Source organism: Balaenoptera borealis (genome assembly GCF_965194805.1).
Source record: "Balaenoptera borealis genome assembly, chromosome: 4".
Lineage (NCBI taxonomy): Eukaryota > Metazoa > Chordata > Mammalia > Artiodactyla > Balaenopteridae > Balaenoptera > Balaenoptera borealis.
The window spans coordinates 15,443,618-15,458,376 of record NC_138861.1 but is presented as its reverse complement, the minus strand read 5'-3'; the positions used below and the strand labels follow the sequence as shown (position 1 = coordinate 15,458,376).

The 14,759-nt window shown below is 36.5% G+C and overlaps 1 protein-coding gene across 12 annotated transcripts in view; it reads right to left on the bottom strand.

Moving 5' to 3' along the window:
* Positions 1-2,299: 2,299 nt before the first annotated feature.
* The window catches only part of PDLIM5 (PDZ and LIM domain 5), a 211,591-nt gene continuing 199,131 nt past the window's right edge, over positions 2,300-14,759 (bottom strand). For all 12 annotated transcript variants that reach the window (XM_082391703.1, XM_082391697.1, XM_082391706.1 and 9 more), the window contains 4 exons: positions 12,694-12,874; positions 10,152-10,272; positions 7,264-7,379; positions 2,300-5,831 (listed from right to left, as the gene is read on the bottom strand). In XM_082391703.1, the coding sequence (XP_082247829.1) occupies positions 5,742-5,831; positions 7,264-7,379; positions 10,152-10,272; positions 12,694-12,874 (508 nt within the window). In that variant the 3' untranslated portion in view covers positions 2,300-5,741. The remainder of the gene's footprint in view (positions 5,832-7,263; positions 7,380-10,151; positions 10,273-12,693; positions 12,875-14,759) is intronic.

Genomic DNA, 14,759 nt, shown 5'->3' with positions numbered 1-14,759 from the left:
GTCTGCTGGAGCTCTGCCTCAGCTGTGTGTCCAGCGTGCACGGTCCCTCAATGACCTCACGTCCCTGGCCTGGGCCTGGTGACCGCCTTGCCAAAGCCCCCTCGACGTGGATACTGCCTGTTCCAGGCCTCGTGCCCCCAGCAGTACCCCGATGCCCTTTGCACACCTACCTACCGGTCTTAGCTTACCTGTATTCGGAGGGCTGTTTCCTAGTTCTGGGCAACTGAGGACCAGCTCTGGTCCAGAGAACTTCTGTGTCATCGTGAGCTGCAACCACACTTTTTTCAACAAGGTCTGACCTCCGGCCATGGGAAGGGGACCTCCTTCTAAAGTTGTCCTTCCTTGGGTCCTCTCTGTCAGCCCAAGGTTACCCTTTAGAGTTCTCAAAAGACACCTCTAAAGAATACTACAGACTACTAAAATACCTTAAACAAACAACATTATTTTTGAGTAAGTGCACAGAATAGCACCAGCTTTGTGTGCTTTACAAGCAAAAGGAAAAAAGGGAAAAGGAAAGAAAAAAATTTAAAAAAACAAGTATATTTGAATTTAGCAAATGTGACAATTTAGAACATGAAGCTGAAAAACAAATTTGAACCCAATTATTAAACAGAAACTTTGTCCTTTGGAACATGGACGCATTAGAGACCATGTCAGTCAATTCATGGAGCTAGCACAGAAGTCATTTTCCTTGGGAGCGCAGGAGAAATTGACAAATGATACTCTCTGTGAATTCGCAATTGTTTTATTTTTTCCCGAAGTCAGTGATCAGTGCTTTTCTCACATGGAAATGTTTTCTTCTTTTACACTAAGCAACGGTTCCAAGCTTTCTTGTATATGATTAACATAGTTACAGACACAGGAAAAAAAATTCCTTCTTGGCAAACTTTCATTTAATAGGGCTCCTCCAGTGTTTTGCCATGAGTGCCAATCACTAAACACACCTTGCTTTTCCCCAGCTCTGTGTTTAAGGTGTGGAAGCCACGCCTTTCCTATTAATCACTGATGCAATCTTGCTACCTACTCAGTCAGCTTCTAAATCATGGACTAAAAAGTTCAGTAATATAATACCACAGACAATCTATTCTTCATAACAGTTGAGGGGATCAGACACTTGCCACCAAATACTATCCGTATCTGCTTAGTATGATAAACATACAGGCTACTTTGACTTTTGGAGGGAAAGGGATTCTTTCACAAACTTCTGGACTTGGTGTTTCCTGAGTTAAATGCTCTCATTCATAAATACAACACAAAACCGTATCAGTCTGAGATTTCTGTTGGGTAGCCATGTGTCCTAGCCCCTTTCCTCTTTAAAATTTTAAATACTGCAAAGGAACCACTTTCCCTGGGTGGCTCCCACACTGGGGATGAAAACTCCTCTGTGGAATTTTGGCACCTTATTAATGAGTGGTTATGAGTAGGAGCTGCTCTCTCTCAGCAACTCCTATCCTGCCATCAGTCAAGTGTGATTCTGTAATAAATTCCCACAAAGCAAACTATTTCTGGTAATTCTCCCTAATTAACACCAGGCCTGCTAATAATACATCAGGTCCTATGTGTTTCTGATATAACCAAGATCTTGTCTGAGAGGACTCAGAAACGGAAACCACCAACCTAAATTAAGCTTGTGCTGGCAAAAAAGATTTTATATGTAGTTCTGTAAGAAAACCTTTGATAATCTTACATGGGGGACATTTTGACCAGAAACATTGAATGACAGGGAGGCTTGTTCTGGTTTGAGCACTGAATGGGGATTTATTGTGAACACACACTGTTGAGTCTTAAGCCTATAAATCTTGTACTGGATTACTGTTTCTTAACGAAGAAATGACAGATCTCTTATTTTGTCGGTGCATTTTAATGTGCAATGACGTGATTGATAGAAACCAAACAGCAGCTATTAAAATGTCAGACGCAGACTTGATGTTCCTATAAGTTTGGCTTCTGGAGTTTCATATACTGTGAGCAAATACACTTGAATTTGTCTTTTATTCCAATATACAGCCTGCAACAGAAACATTCCTCTCAAATTTACACAGTTGGAAAAAAATCTGAAAGCAATGAACAAACAAGGAATAGGTGAGCCTACCTAGTTACAGAAAAATTAGCTAATGAGATCAGGATGAGTTAAAAATGAAGTAACGTACCCTGGTCAATGAAAGACATGAAAATGCAGATGACGACTGATGTTGTTTGAATATGATATATGGTACAATATAATGCTTGATAGGACAGGTTACTCCAATAAATGATTTCAGCAATAAATATTTTTAAAAGAAAGACAATTAGAGCTTACTTATCTATTCACAACCATTTATTGTGCACATGCCACATGCAGAGCATAAATATGGAATAAAATAGAATAAAAGTGACAGTATTTTCAAACATATTGTTTCTGGGACATTTTGATAGGCAAATACCATAAAAGAGGAATTCTCCTGAGAATTATCACATCTCAGCCTATCCTGTGGACATGATTTTTTTCCCATGACTTAATGGAAACCACTTGCCACCCAAAAAGAAAAACCAGGAAAGCCTGTCTACATCACTGTAGCCATTTATTTACTGTGTGTGCACATTAAGGTATTACTATACTGATTATATTTCTCATGTGGTTTTTAATTAGAAAATGTATCCAAAAGCAAAACAGTACAGACATATACAAATTGCAAAATGTAAAGAAACAGCAGATAGAGGTTAACACATAAGGCAAATGACACATTGAAAATCCAAACCCAAAACCTTAAAACATTTGGGGGGGTGATGGGGGACAAAATGAAGCCACATTAAATTTGTGTAAAATTATTCAGTGTGTTTTCCCTTCCCTTATGTCTGAAAAGCTTCTCCTTTCAATAGGAATGACTAAACTCCAAATATCACAAAAATGTTAATATAACTCTAGATTCACACCTGAACAGGGAAGAGGAATTATTTTCTATAAAAGTGGTCCTTGAAAATGGTACCACGAATGCCTTTTTGTATAGATGATTTTTAAACATAACGCTGAACTAATATTTTGAAGATTAAACTCTTATTTCTACTTGTCTTCATACAGTGACCAAATGATCAGGTTTTAGTTTTAGACTCTAACTGTATCTGAATCAATAGGAAATACGAATGCTACAAGCATATGCAGAGGGCATTATTTTTAGGCTGCTACTTCAGTGAGCAACATTCCGTCCCTGTAGAAATGCTGTACATTTGAACCGATCACTAACATCTGGAAACTGGGGAATTCAAGCAGGGGATGCTTTAGAGTCATGTACTGTGATCTTAATCTGTATTATCCTAAGCACAACATTCCAAAATATACATCTAGAGAGACTAAAAGTAATGCTCTACAATAAAGAGGTAATAATTAAAAAAATGCTACTGACATGGAATATTTATAATCAGAAAAATAAATATTCAGGGAGCTCACCAGAAGATTAAAGTGCTCTCTGCCAGTTATTAAAAGATTAATGCTGGTGTATTAAATATGGCACTCCCCACTGTAAAATACAGAGATTCTTCTGGGTTATAATCAATATTTATTTCACAGGATTAACTGTTTTAGGAATAGACAGAAGAAGGCTTTGCCACAGAAGAGAAGGACAAAGCACAAAGACAAAATGTTAAGTTAGGAAGCGACGTTATCCTTTTAGGGATAAAATTTAGAGAAATGCAACATTATGCTCCATGAATAATATGCAGAAAGAAAAAGTGTAATAAAAATGAAATGCTTAATGTAAGATAACTTTATAAGAAATCCAGATCAAATAAAATTCTTTGAAGGAAATACCCAAATGCCATTCCAATGCCACTGACTTATCAAATACTATCTTGGCATATAATCTGTAAAGGCAAAACTAAATAACAACAACAACAACAAATCTCTACCACACCGAAACAAAACCACCAACTTACTTTATGTTGTGTAAAGCAAAGGACTGACACTAAGGTAACGTGACAATGCACAGAGCCGGCATGTCTTCTACAGGTGGTTTCAGCAGCAATGGGAAATAGCGCACAATTCAGTTCCAGCTTTTAGAAAACAAACAACAGAAAACTTCCTGCCTCCCTACAGATGCACGGTGAGGAAGTAGTTTGGGGTTGCTATTGGTGAACCATTTAGTTTGCTACTTTGTGTCACCCTTCTCATTCTTTTATCCCCAGTTAATTATTATCTGCATATAAGTCTGCTAGACAATAAATTAGCAGCTTTCAGGACAGATACCTTGAAAAGTTCTTAGGGAGGTTAAACAAATATTATAGCGTAAAACCCCCCTCTCTAACAAACATGCACACAATGGAAGTGAAGTCGCAAGTGACTGATGGGACAGGCAGGGCTTGGGGCTCAGTCTCAACTATAAAGGCACCCTTCCCCAAACAAACTTAAAAGATAACTCAATGTGATCATGGGCTTTTGTCCATTTTGGTAACAAAGAAAAAATAAAACTATCAAATGCCATAATCCCTTTTCTCAAATATCAATAGGATCCACAATTTTACCACAATTGCTTCTCTGTCTTCCCGTGGTATCTACATAATTTTTTCCCTAAAATGAAAAAAACAAAGAAAGGCTGGTCTGAATAATTAATCACATTCCTCTCTATACTATCAAACCTCTGTGAATCCCAAACTTCATGATTACATTTGGAAGTGGTTCGTTTATTATTGAGAAAGAACTACCAAAAGAAAAAAAAAATCTAAATTTTTATCACATCTTTAAGCCAATCTTTTATTTTTCCAATGTAGAACTAAAGAAAAAAATTATTCTGCAAAGAGAAATTTCAAACCTTCATCAGTCAGTAGTATAACTCTGAAACTGATCTGATTCATTGTCCAAAAAGGGGGAATTTTAAAAATTTTCTGATCTAATCCTCTGATTTACCATAATTCCCAACCGCATTCTTTTCTATTTATTCTCTTTAAAGACAGAGAAAACTTTCAGAGTCCAAAGTTATTCAACAAGCTCTTTACCTCAGTATGGGGAAGGGAAAAAAAATAGTTTGACTAATATAGGTGGTGAAACATACACAATGAATAGAAATGGTCATATTTTAATAAAAGGCAAAAAGTTAAAGTTTATAAGCTATATGGTAGCTTTTTTGGGGTGGAGGGGATCAGAGAAAAATATAACATCTCTTTTGGGCATGACACATTTTGATCAAAATCTCATTGGCCTTTCCTACTGGAATGATCAACTGTAAAGACAAAAAAAAAAAGTATACAGTTTAAAAAACGCTGACACCTACTACTGATAAAATTCTGTTTAAACTCCTATTTACTGTTTTAAAGATAAACACTATTTTTTAAAAAAAACACAATGCTTCACTTATTAATTAAGTGTAAGGCATTTTTATTGCCTTTTATAGATTTACTCACAACTACCTAGTAAGGAAAGAAGGTATAATTATTTCAGCATAGAAGTTGAAGGTTTTTATTCTAAAATTTAATTCTTCACTGATTTATTCTAAGATGAATTTAAGAGTCAACCAGGAAACTGGTTTTTATAAAAGTTGTTTTATGGGCAGAAAATGCAGGAAAAAAAAAAAAAAAAACACCAAACTGTCTCTTTACTTTATGAAGCCAGATATTTCCTCATAGACTTGGTTTTCAAAGCTTGGAATTTATCCCTTCAGGGCCACTATTATTTTTCAAAACTCCATATAAATATTAAATCTAAAACTTAATCGGTGATTTAAATTCTCCTCTTTCTCTTCAAATTTCTTCCTCTTCCCCTGGACTGTTGACTTTCAAAAATTCACAGAGTGAGCATGTTTCTTGCAAAGTGGCTTGTCCTTCTTGGAGAAAAAGGTCTGACCTTCCAAACTTTCACAACATACCTGAAAAAGAAGCACTATTTGTGAGAATATCATTATTTTATCAAGTACGCCTAACAAGGGGAAAATGATTTTTTTTTACCCAATGGATAACACGACAAAGCACTTTAGTTGGTTGTGTTAGACCCCCTAACATTTCACAATTACTATTATAGTCCATGGAATCTTTCAAAAGCAATGAAGAATGACTTTTTCCTGGAATGCATTCTAATTTATTTAAACTCACTGATCATTATTTTTCTCTATTGGGAATGACTACTTGGCCCTAGTGAAAAAATTAACACATAAATAGGTCACGTTAAATATAATTTCTATTCTCAGAGTCTAGTCAATGTTTTAAATTTGCCTCCTGTTGTAGAGAAACAAAGCATTCAGAGAAGCAACCCAAAAAACCCAGCACAGTTGCTTTGCCACACATTCCCAAGCCCCTAAATATACAGTCACAGAATACCTGACAGTTCTTTTTAATTCATTTCTTTGTTTCTTAAAATGAAAACCCTAGTCAATATCTGGCTGCTGGAAGTTATGTCGTAAGTTAACTATTCACACTTGTGTCTTCTTATTTTTCCTACTGTCTTTGTTAATTTTAATGCTCCCGAGCAGATCTACCAGAGAATAAATAGGAGGAGGCAAATCTGCTAAAAGTTGTTGCTTCTTATAGATTTTATGAAATCTAAGAGATGGATGAGGTAAAACAAGACAGGGTTCAATGGTAATGTTTGAGGAAATTATTTGACTTCAACTAACAAGCCTTTTTCCCCTTCCTACAATGGGTATTAAAAACTATTAGAAATATTAAATATAATTTTAAAAAACAAACATCTGAACAGAATACTTTATTAGATATTTACTTCTAAATTTAAAAAATATATATCTTAGGTTCATGTTAATCTCTGAATCTATACTCATCATTAAAAATAAAACCAAAAATATTAAAATATCAAATGAAAGAGGTAAATATGTTACTACAAGTTAATTATAGTCTCAAAAAGAAAAGAACATCCATAGACTATTACTAAGGAAGGAAATGGATCAACATACAGTTTACTTTGTGTTAAGTCAGTTAATAGATTTTTATAACAGTTTACTTCTATTTTAAGAAGTACCTATGTTTTCATAAATTACTAAAAACACTCCAATAAAACCTAGTTTAAAAAAAGTAAAAGGCTCTTATTTTTTTAAGAAATATATAGCTTCTCCTTATAAACAAAAATGTATCAAAAATAGGATTTTCTCTAAAGGGGTAAACATCATATTCTGTGCCAAACAATTTCAAAAAGTACTGAAAATTTTCATAAACAATTTTCAAAATCACTGTAAAAATATTTCTAGGTTTGAAGTACTGAAAGATATAAAAACCGTTATTTCCATTTAGTGCTTAGGCTAGAACCGGCCATACCATGCTCCTTCAATTCGGAAACAAGAGTTTACTTACTGAGCATACAAAGCAAGTGTCGTGCCAGGTGTAGGCCAGAGCTTCCAGGAACATGTCACCAGCTTCTATCGGAAACTCACATCCATGGCATATAGTGCCAAAGAGGGCATAATAATCTGTATTGGGGCAGGAGTAGGGGTAGACACAATTTAAACATGACAAAGCTTTAGAATGATAGGTTTTAGAAAAGAGCAGCAAAATGGGAATTAAATGAGATGATGAAGATAAAGTTACTAGTAACTGGAAAATTTTCAGATGTCGTAAAATTTGACTTGAGATACACGCGTAGTATATTTCAGGTTACCCTTGGTAAACGTTATATACGCAGCTTAACATCCTCTATTATATTCTTCCATATAATACTCCTCAGGTCTGTCCAACTTCCTGAGTGCCCAGATATGCATGAAGAAGAGCACTGTTCTCTGATAAGTTATCAACAGACATGATTGTTTCAATAAAATATAAGAGAACTTCCAGTGACTAGTAACAGTAAGACCAATGAACATAAATGAAGAAGAAATACCTGATATTAGCAAATTTCATAGCACATCTGACTTGGTAAGGAAGAAAAACAAGTCACAGGAAACCTCCATGAATGAATGCTGTGACTGAGTTTCTGGCTGGACTGTATCACAACAATATTAGCCACTATTTCTTTTGCCATATTTTCTTTTCCATTTTATGACTTCATGCAGAAAATCCTTAGCCAGAGAACACCTCTTACTTGACACAGATTAGAGTCATAAAATATTAATATCTTCCTTCTGAAGAAAGCAGTTTTGACAAGATGTCTCTGTATTATCACTACATTAGAACTTACTGGCAATTTTCTTTTCTTTTCTGCAGCTGCTCTTACTATGTGTGTTCACTCATGGTTCACTCTGTGACTCTGGACACTTCCAATCCCACCTGGGCTGGAGGAGAAAGTAGGCTACCACCCGCGGCGTGAGCCACCTTTCCAGCAATCCCCAATACTGCTCAGTGCCAGCTGTTCAACACGCACCCACAGAGCCCCACTGTGCGCCAGGCGCTGTTCTAGGCACTGGCTGGGGGCACAGGGGAGAAGACAGACGGGGTTGTTCACCTCATGGGGCTTACAGTCTCACCGGGAGCAGGATGTCGTCCTTTATTATATTTTAAAAATAAATGATAATAAACAACTTCAGATTGTGATAAAGACCATAAAGGAAAGAAAAGAGTGATGCGATAAAGAATAATTGGGGGAGGTGTATAATATTACACTCTAGAGGGGGTTAGGAAAGGCTTCCCTGAGGAGAAAACAGTTGTGCTGTGACTTGAAAAAAAGGGGGGGAGAAATCACCACAGAAAAGCTGGGGAAGGACATTCCAGTCAGAAGAAATAGCAAGTACAAAAGCCCTGAGGCCGGAAGTAACCAGCAGGTTCACAAACAACCAAGGGGCCGGGTATGGCTAGAATCCAGTGACAGAAAATCAGGTGGAGGAGATGAGGTTGGCAACGCTGGCCCTAGGGAGGAGTATAGTTTTTACTCTAGTGGAAGCCATAAGGGTGTCAAGCACAAGCTGATTCACATTCACGCAAGTATTACCGTAGCTATCTGAGGGTGGGGGGGAAGAAGATACACCATTCTGGCTGGCAATTATAATGCCCAGGCAAAGAATGAGGGTGAACTGGATTTAGTGGGGACAGTGGAGGTGAGAGAAATGAATGAATTCCATATCCACTGGGGGTAGAACTGTTAGAATTTACTAATTAGACTGGGCAAAGAAGGGTCAAGTCATGTTGACCAGCCTCAAATTAGAAGCTGACTGCTTCTTTAACTTGACTACCACGGACTATTCCCTTTGTCCAGCACCACCCTTTGAACTGCAAGGTAGAACAACACTAAAACCCCAGAGTGGCAATGCAGGGGTACTGAGTGGAGGCATAATAAAGGAAAAATATTTTATTTTTTGAAACATGTATGTGGAGTCGTAACATCTAAGTAAGGATAATATTAATAAATAAGTGCTAAGAAAGCTCACTTATAGCCTCTGGGAAGGAAAAGGAAGTGTTCAGAGTTTAGGTAATAGGACAAATGTCGTAGACTGGTCTTTAGAGCCTGTTTTTTAAAAAATAACCTTGGGGCTTCCCTGGTGGCGCAGTGGTTAAGAATCTGCCTGCTAATGCAGGGGACACGGGTTCGAGCCCTGGTCTGGGAAGATCCCACATGCCGCGGAGCAACTGGGCCCGTGAGCCACAACTACTGAGCCTGCGCGTCTGGAGCCTGTGCTCCGCAACAAGAGAGGCCGCGATAGTGAGAGACCCGCGCACCGCGATGAAGAGTGGCCCCCGCTCGCCGCAACTAGAGAAAGCCCTCGCACAGAAACGAAGACCCAACACAGCCAAAATTAAATAAATAAATAAATTTATAAAAAAAAAATAATAATAATCTTAACCAAGGGAGCAGTCCAAACCACAATTACCCTCCCATTCAGTAAAAGTAACAAAGGATTTCCAATTTGTTGTCAAAGTAGTGGTCTTCAAGAGCATATCACTACTATATTCAAAAGTTGAATATTTCTCATTTTTATAACCACTAAAAGTTCACTAGTGGAGTGTAAGAGGTGGCTTTAAGCGACACGATTTGGTAGGATTTATATCCAGAAGTTATTTGGGATTCAAGAATAATAGTTTTCTAAATTGCTTACATGGTCATTTCTCTTAATGAAGCTGGGAATATGTTCTGACCAAGTGACGTACAAATCTTACATAGTTCTTTTGCTATATATTCAAAGTAACATTAAGCGCTCCTAGAACATCCAGCAAAACTATTTTGCCTAATATTTCCTTTCAGCTTTATAGCACTATAAGGGATAATGCTTTGTCTTCATTCAAAACTTAAGAAACTCCTGGCTTTAGGATCTTACCAGTCTCACAGTAGGGCTCACCGTCCTCCAGGTGAAAAACATTATTACGAATAGGTTTTCCACAGGCCACACACACAAAACAGGAAACATGCCAAGTTTGTTTCAAAGCATTGATGACTTCCTGTTATAGAAAGGAAATGGATGTAAAGAAAGATTATGATTATTCTACTAGCTGTACCAATACAGTCCTTTTAAACTGACCCAAAGTAGACACACATGCTTTGTCTTTGCCTAAGCTTCTCATCTAATGAACTAGAGATATTGAAGGACAGACTCACAAATCATCTAAACTGATGCATCATATAAAATATGCATTTTCACAAATACACATCAATAAACTTACTTAAAGAATGATTAGTGTTATTTAAACATTATAAATGTGGTGAATCCAAGTAAGCATTTCATAAGTGTTTGCTACACTACATTCTGCTTTCCCTGAAAGGGTGTCAGGAAACATTAACTTGTAAAGATTTCACAGTATTATCTTGAAAATGTCATGGAGGAATGGCAAAACACTTAAAAACTAAAACAAGCCTACACTGTATCGCACAATGGAAGCAACAACTTAATCAGTGTAACCCAATCATGTTTAACACATGTTTAGGATCTTGGAAATCAGCTATGACTGTACTAAGCACACATCCATATGAGTGTCTAAAATTTGAACCATAAAGCATGGATTCTAGTCAGCAATAGTCCTGTGGTTACATATACCAAGTATCAAAGACTTGGGCCAGATTTTAATTAGTAAAAGAAGTTCTGGGGAGTTGGTTTGGCAAGGAATTGTTTCTTTGAATTGACAGAACGAGATGGAGTCATTAAAAATCATTTTTGAAGAATAGTTAACAATACAGGAATTTACTCTTTCCACAACATTTATCACAAAAAGGAGGAGGCTATACATAAAGTATGGTTATAATTTTGTAAATGAATTACTCATAAGGAGCAAACTGGAAGAAAACACATCCTAAGGTTATCTGGGACTGGTAAATATATAGATCATTTTAATTTTATTCTTTACATGTTTTGTATTTTCTAATTGTTGCAGAGTGAAATATTTTCTTTTCTAATAAAAAATATTGTCAAAATAAAAGACAAAATAAAATGATATAGATAAGTTATTGGCCATAGAAAATGCCATATTTCACTACTGAAGGGCTATGGGAAGAAACGGCAGTTATTTATATCCAAAGAGATCACCATGAACATGTACAAGTGGACATTCAACCAAATCATTTCCCAAGGCTTCTAATATCTATTCAACTTTCTATCCTTGAGACAGATTACTATCCCTTCTTTAATAGGTTATCAAACTAAAACACAATCCAGAAAATCTGTCCCTTTAGTGAAGTTCTGGCCCATGTCTGAAGCAATGAGTTTAAAATTTCCATTTCCTAGAACCTCATTTGGTGCTAAGACTCTTACTTGACTTTATTAATCATTCTAGAACTCATGGAATACATTTATATACTAAAACAGTATTAATGTATCCTACTTATTAATTATTTGTCATTTGTAAAGGTACAGCCTGAATCACTCTCCTCTTTTCCTCTTCACATATTGTACAAATTAATAATATAGAAATATTCCAGGAGTATATTTATAATTTTAAAGTGTCTTCAAAGTTTTAGACCCATTTAAAGATGTATTCTAAAATTAAGGTTACTCAATAATTCATACTAGCTTTTCTCTCAATTGGTATGAATTACAGTTTCATTATTGTATTTTCATATTGAGCATATTAGAACTCAGCAATGTGATTTCCAAATTTTGCATGAGTTGTATGAGTTTCGTATGAGTCCAGGCACCTTGGCTGCTTCTAAAGTAAAATTTCAACTCCTGGTCACCCATAGGAAATGCCTTACCCTTACTTCACAACTGCAAATTGGGCATTCCAGAGTAGGAAATTCATTAATTCATCATTATTTATTATGTATCTGAATCCTAAATTACTCCCTTCTTGTTAAAAATAAAAAGGTGTGGCTTGCTTATTTTTCTATCACATGTATACTCTCATAAAACTGAGGTTATATTTTTAAACATTATATGCGTTCAAGAAAAATATATCATTTATAAGCCTCATGTTTTATATATTTCATGAGATCTGTGCCCTGAGCTTGAACCCTGACAAATGGGGAAGTGCTGCTCTTATAAAAGCGATGGAATTTAATTTAAAACAGTGAAGGTGTCAATTCTGAGAACTCAGATGTGTGTGGTCCTGTGCGACCTCTTCATTCCTGAGCAAACAGGGTCCTGTTGAGGTAGCACACCCACAGTAAATTATTTTTTCCCCACAGTGGCTAGACTTTCACCAGACAAGCCAGTACTCAGTAAGACAAAACCAAAGACAACTTAACCCCATGAGTCTGATATACTTCTACAGAGGTCTATTTAGTTTTGTTTTACAAAAATAAATAGTGATGAAAGCAGAGAGGGGATCAAGCAAGAAGAAAATAGAAAGTAAAAAAGACAGAAGGGTTTCATACCAAAAAACTGTTCTGCTTTAAAACTCACTCAGAGTGAAAAGGTTTCCAATACTTACTCCGAGGATCTTCCTCTGGCATCGGCCACATTCAGGAGCAAAGAATTTCTCATAGCAGAGCTCACAATACAGGGCCCCCTGTTCCTCTACAAATCCAATGTAGGCCATCGTGTTTTTGCAGTGAGCACAGTTAAATTCTTCTGGGTGCCAAGATTTCCCCAGTGCCACTAGGAATGGCCCCCTGCCAAAAGAAAAGAGATCAAGTTGGCTTAGGAATAAAGGTTTCTAGTTAGCCTGAAGAGGACCTCTTGTTGGCAATGTCCAAACAATTAAATACTTGCTCAATTCTCCTTCTCAAGGGTGCTGGAAATTTACCTAGGAACTCTGCACATTGAAGTGAAAAGAACAGGCAGGCGGGAGGAATAAGCCCTGAAGGGATTCCTTCAAGAAAGGCCATCTCTGCCCCCTGGTTTTCTGTATTCAAGGGATTTGGTAGTTAGGTTTTCTGAGCTGCAATGAGTGAGTGCGTCATGATTACGACTGAGAATATTAACTGTGACAGAAAATGAAGTAACCAGGAAAAAAAATATATGGGCTAGGCAGAAATGAGAGTTTGAAATTTCCATAAAATAAACAAAAGGAAAAAAAGCTCTGTTTGGTAATGTCAGCCTCTTAAAAACAGTAACAATTATTACAGGAAAAAACATTCTAGTCAATTTCTCTTCCCCATACATTGTTTCTTATACTTATTTCTCAACTTTGTGAAACACACCAAATCCTCCCCCTCCAAAATGACTACAGAAATTATCAACTGGGTATTAGAGATGGTTTGAAGCTACTTAGAAAGGTTTTATTTAATTCAAGCATGACTGATTTTTAATGCACATTTGTATCAAGGTACGAAATGTTTGTAAAGTGATTTTTTTCCATTAAATACTATACAGCCATGAACTGATAAGATGGGTTTAGTTTGCTTGACAGGAATCCATTATGAAGCTTTATCTAGTCATGAAGCCTGCGGAGATTAATCTTTCTAGCCTCTGCGACATACTTTTCAGTAGCTACATCACACTAATTTTTATTCACAGAGTGGCTTTACCTCCAAGGCACTTTTACACTTATCTAATTTGTCCATGCAACATTCCTGTGAGACAGACCAGGGCAGTTATTATGAACTCAGTTTAACAGATGGAGAAGCTGAGATAGAGAATGTTCACAAGGTATGACATGTATCGTAAAATCGCGGATTGAATGAAGGCCAGAAGCTGAATTTCCTGCTTTCTATTACACTGCTCTAGTCAAATGATATTCTGTCTCTGATCACACTACCATCAATTATCATCACTGAGTAACCACAGGGTAACTAATTCTTAGGAAGCATAGGATATAACTAGTGGGAAAAGTCACAGTAACAAGCATCACAAAGTCGAAACATTTTTTAGCCTTTGACAATAACAGAAACCTTGGTATTCAGTAACTATCTTCCGTTGGGAATTTCTTTGCAAACACACTGTTGTTTTCTCAGAACCAGCACCTAATTCTGCAAGAGTCAGGTAAGTAGAAAGGTCCTTGATGAATGATTAAAATGTGTTCTGTGGGGATAAGAGGGTATTTTTTACCTACTTTTTGTTAACTTGTTTCTTATTACTAATATGATGCCATTTTGTATAAGCTAGTGCATGCAACTCTCTTAACATTTGAGAAAAGTAGTTTATTATTTTTAAACTTTAGGGTACCATTTTTGTTACCACTAACAAGGAATGCCTTTGTTAACTAATTCCTGACAGGAAAAAAAAAAGGGCTACAGATCACTTATTCTGTAACCAAATATGTTGCTTTTGGTAGGCTGTCCCTCAACTTGTAACTGGTTTATAAACAAAAGTTCTACTCAAGACTTCATTTCATTTTCTCAGTATATACCTGGCAAGTAGTTTACCTTCAAAGATAAGCCAGAGTCACAATGCTCAAAGCCAGACAAAGTTTTAGGAGTGCACTTAGCTTTTCCACCAGGTAGGTATCTCATTATGTATGCCTGAAAAATCTGCCAGGCTAAATTTACTGTGACCATAGGCAGAGTATGGTAGAACTTTAGGGTTTCAGGCTATGATCTGCCTGGACATTAAAGC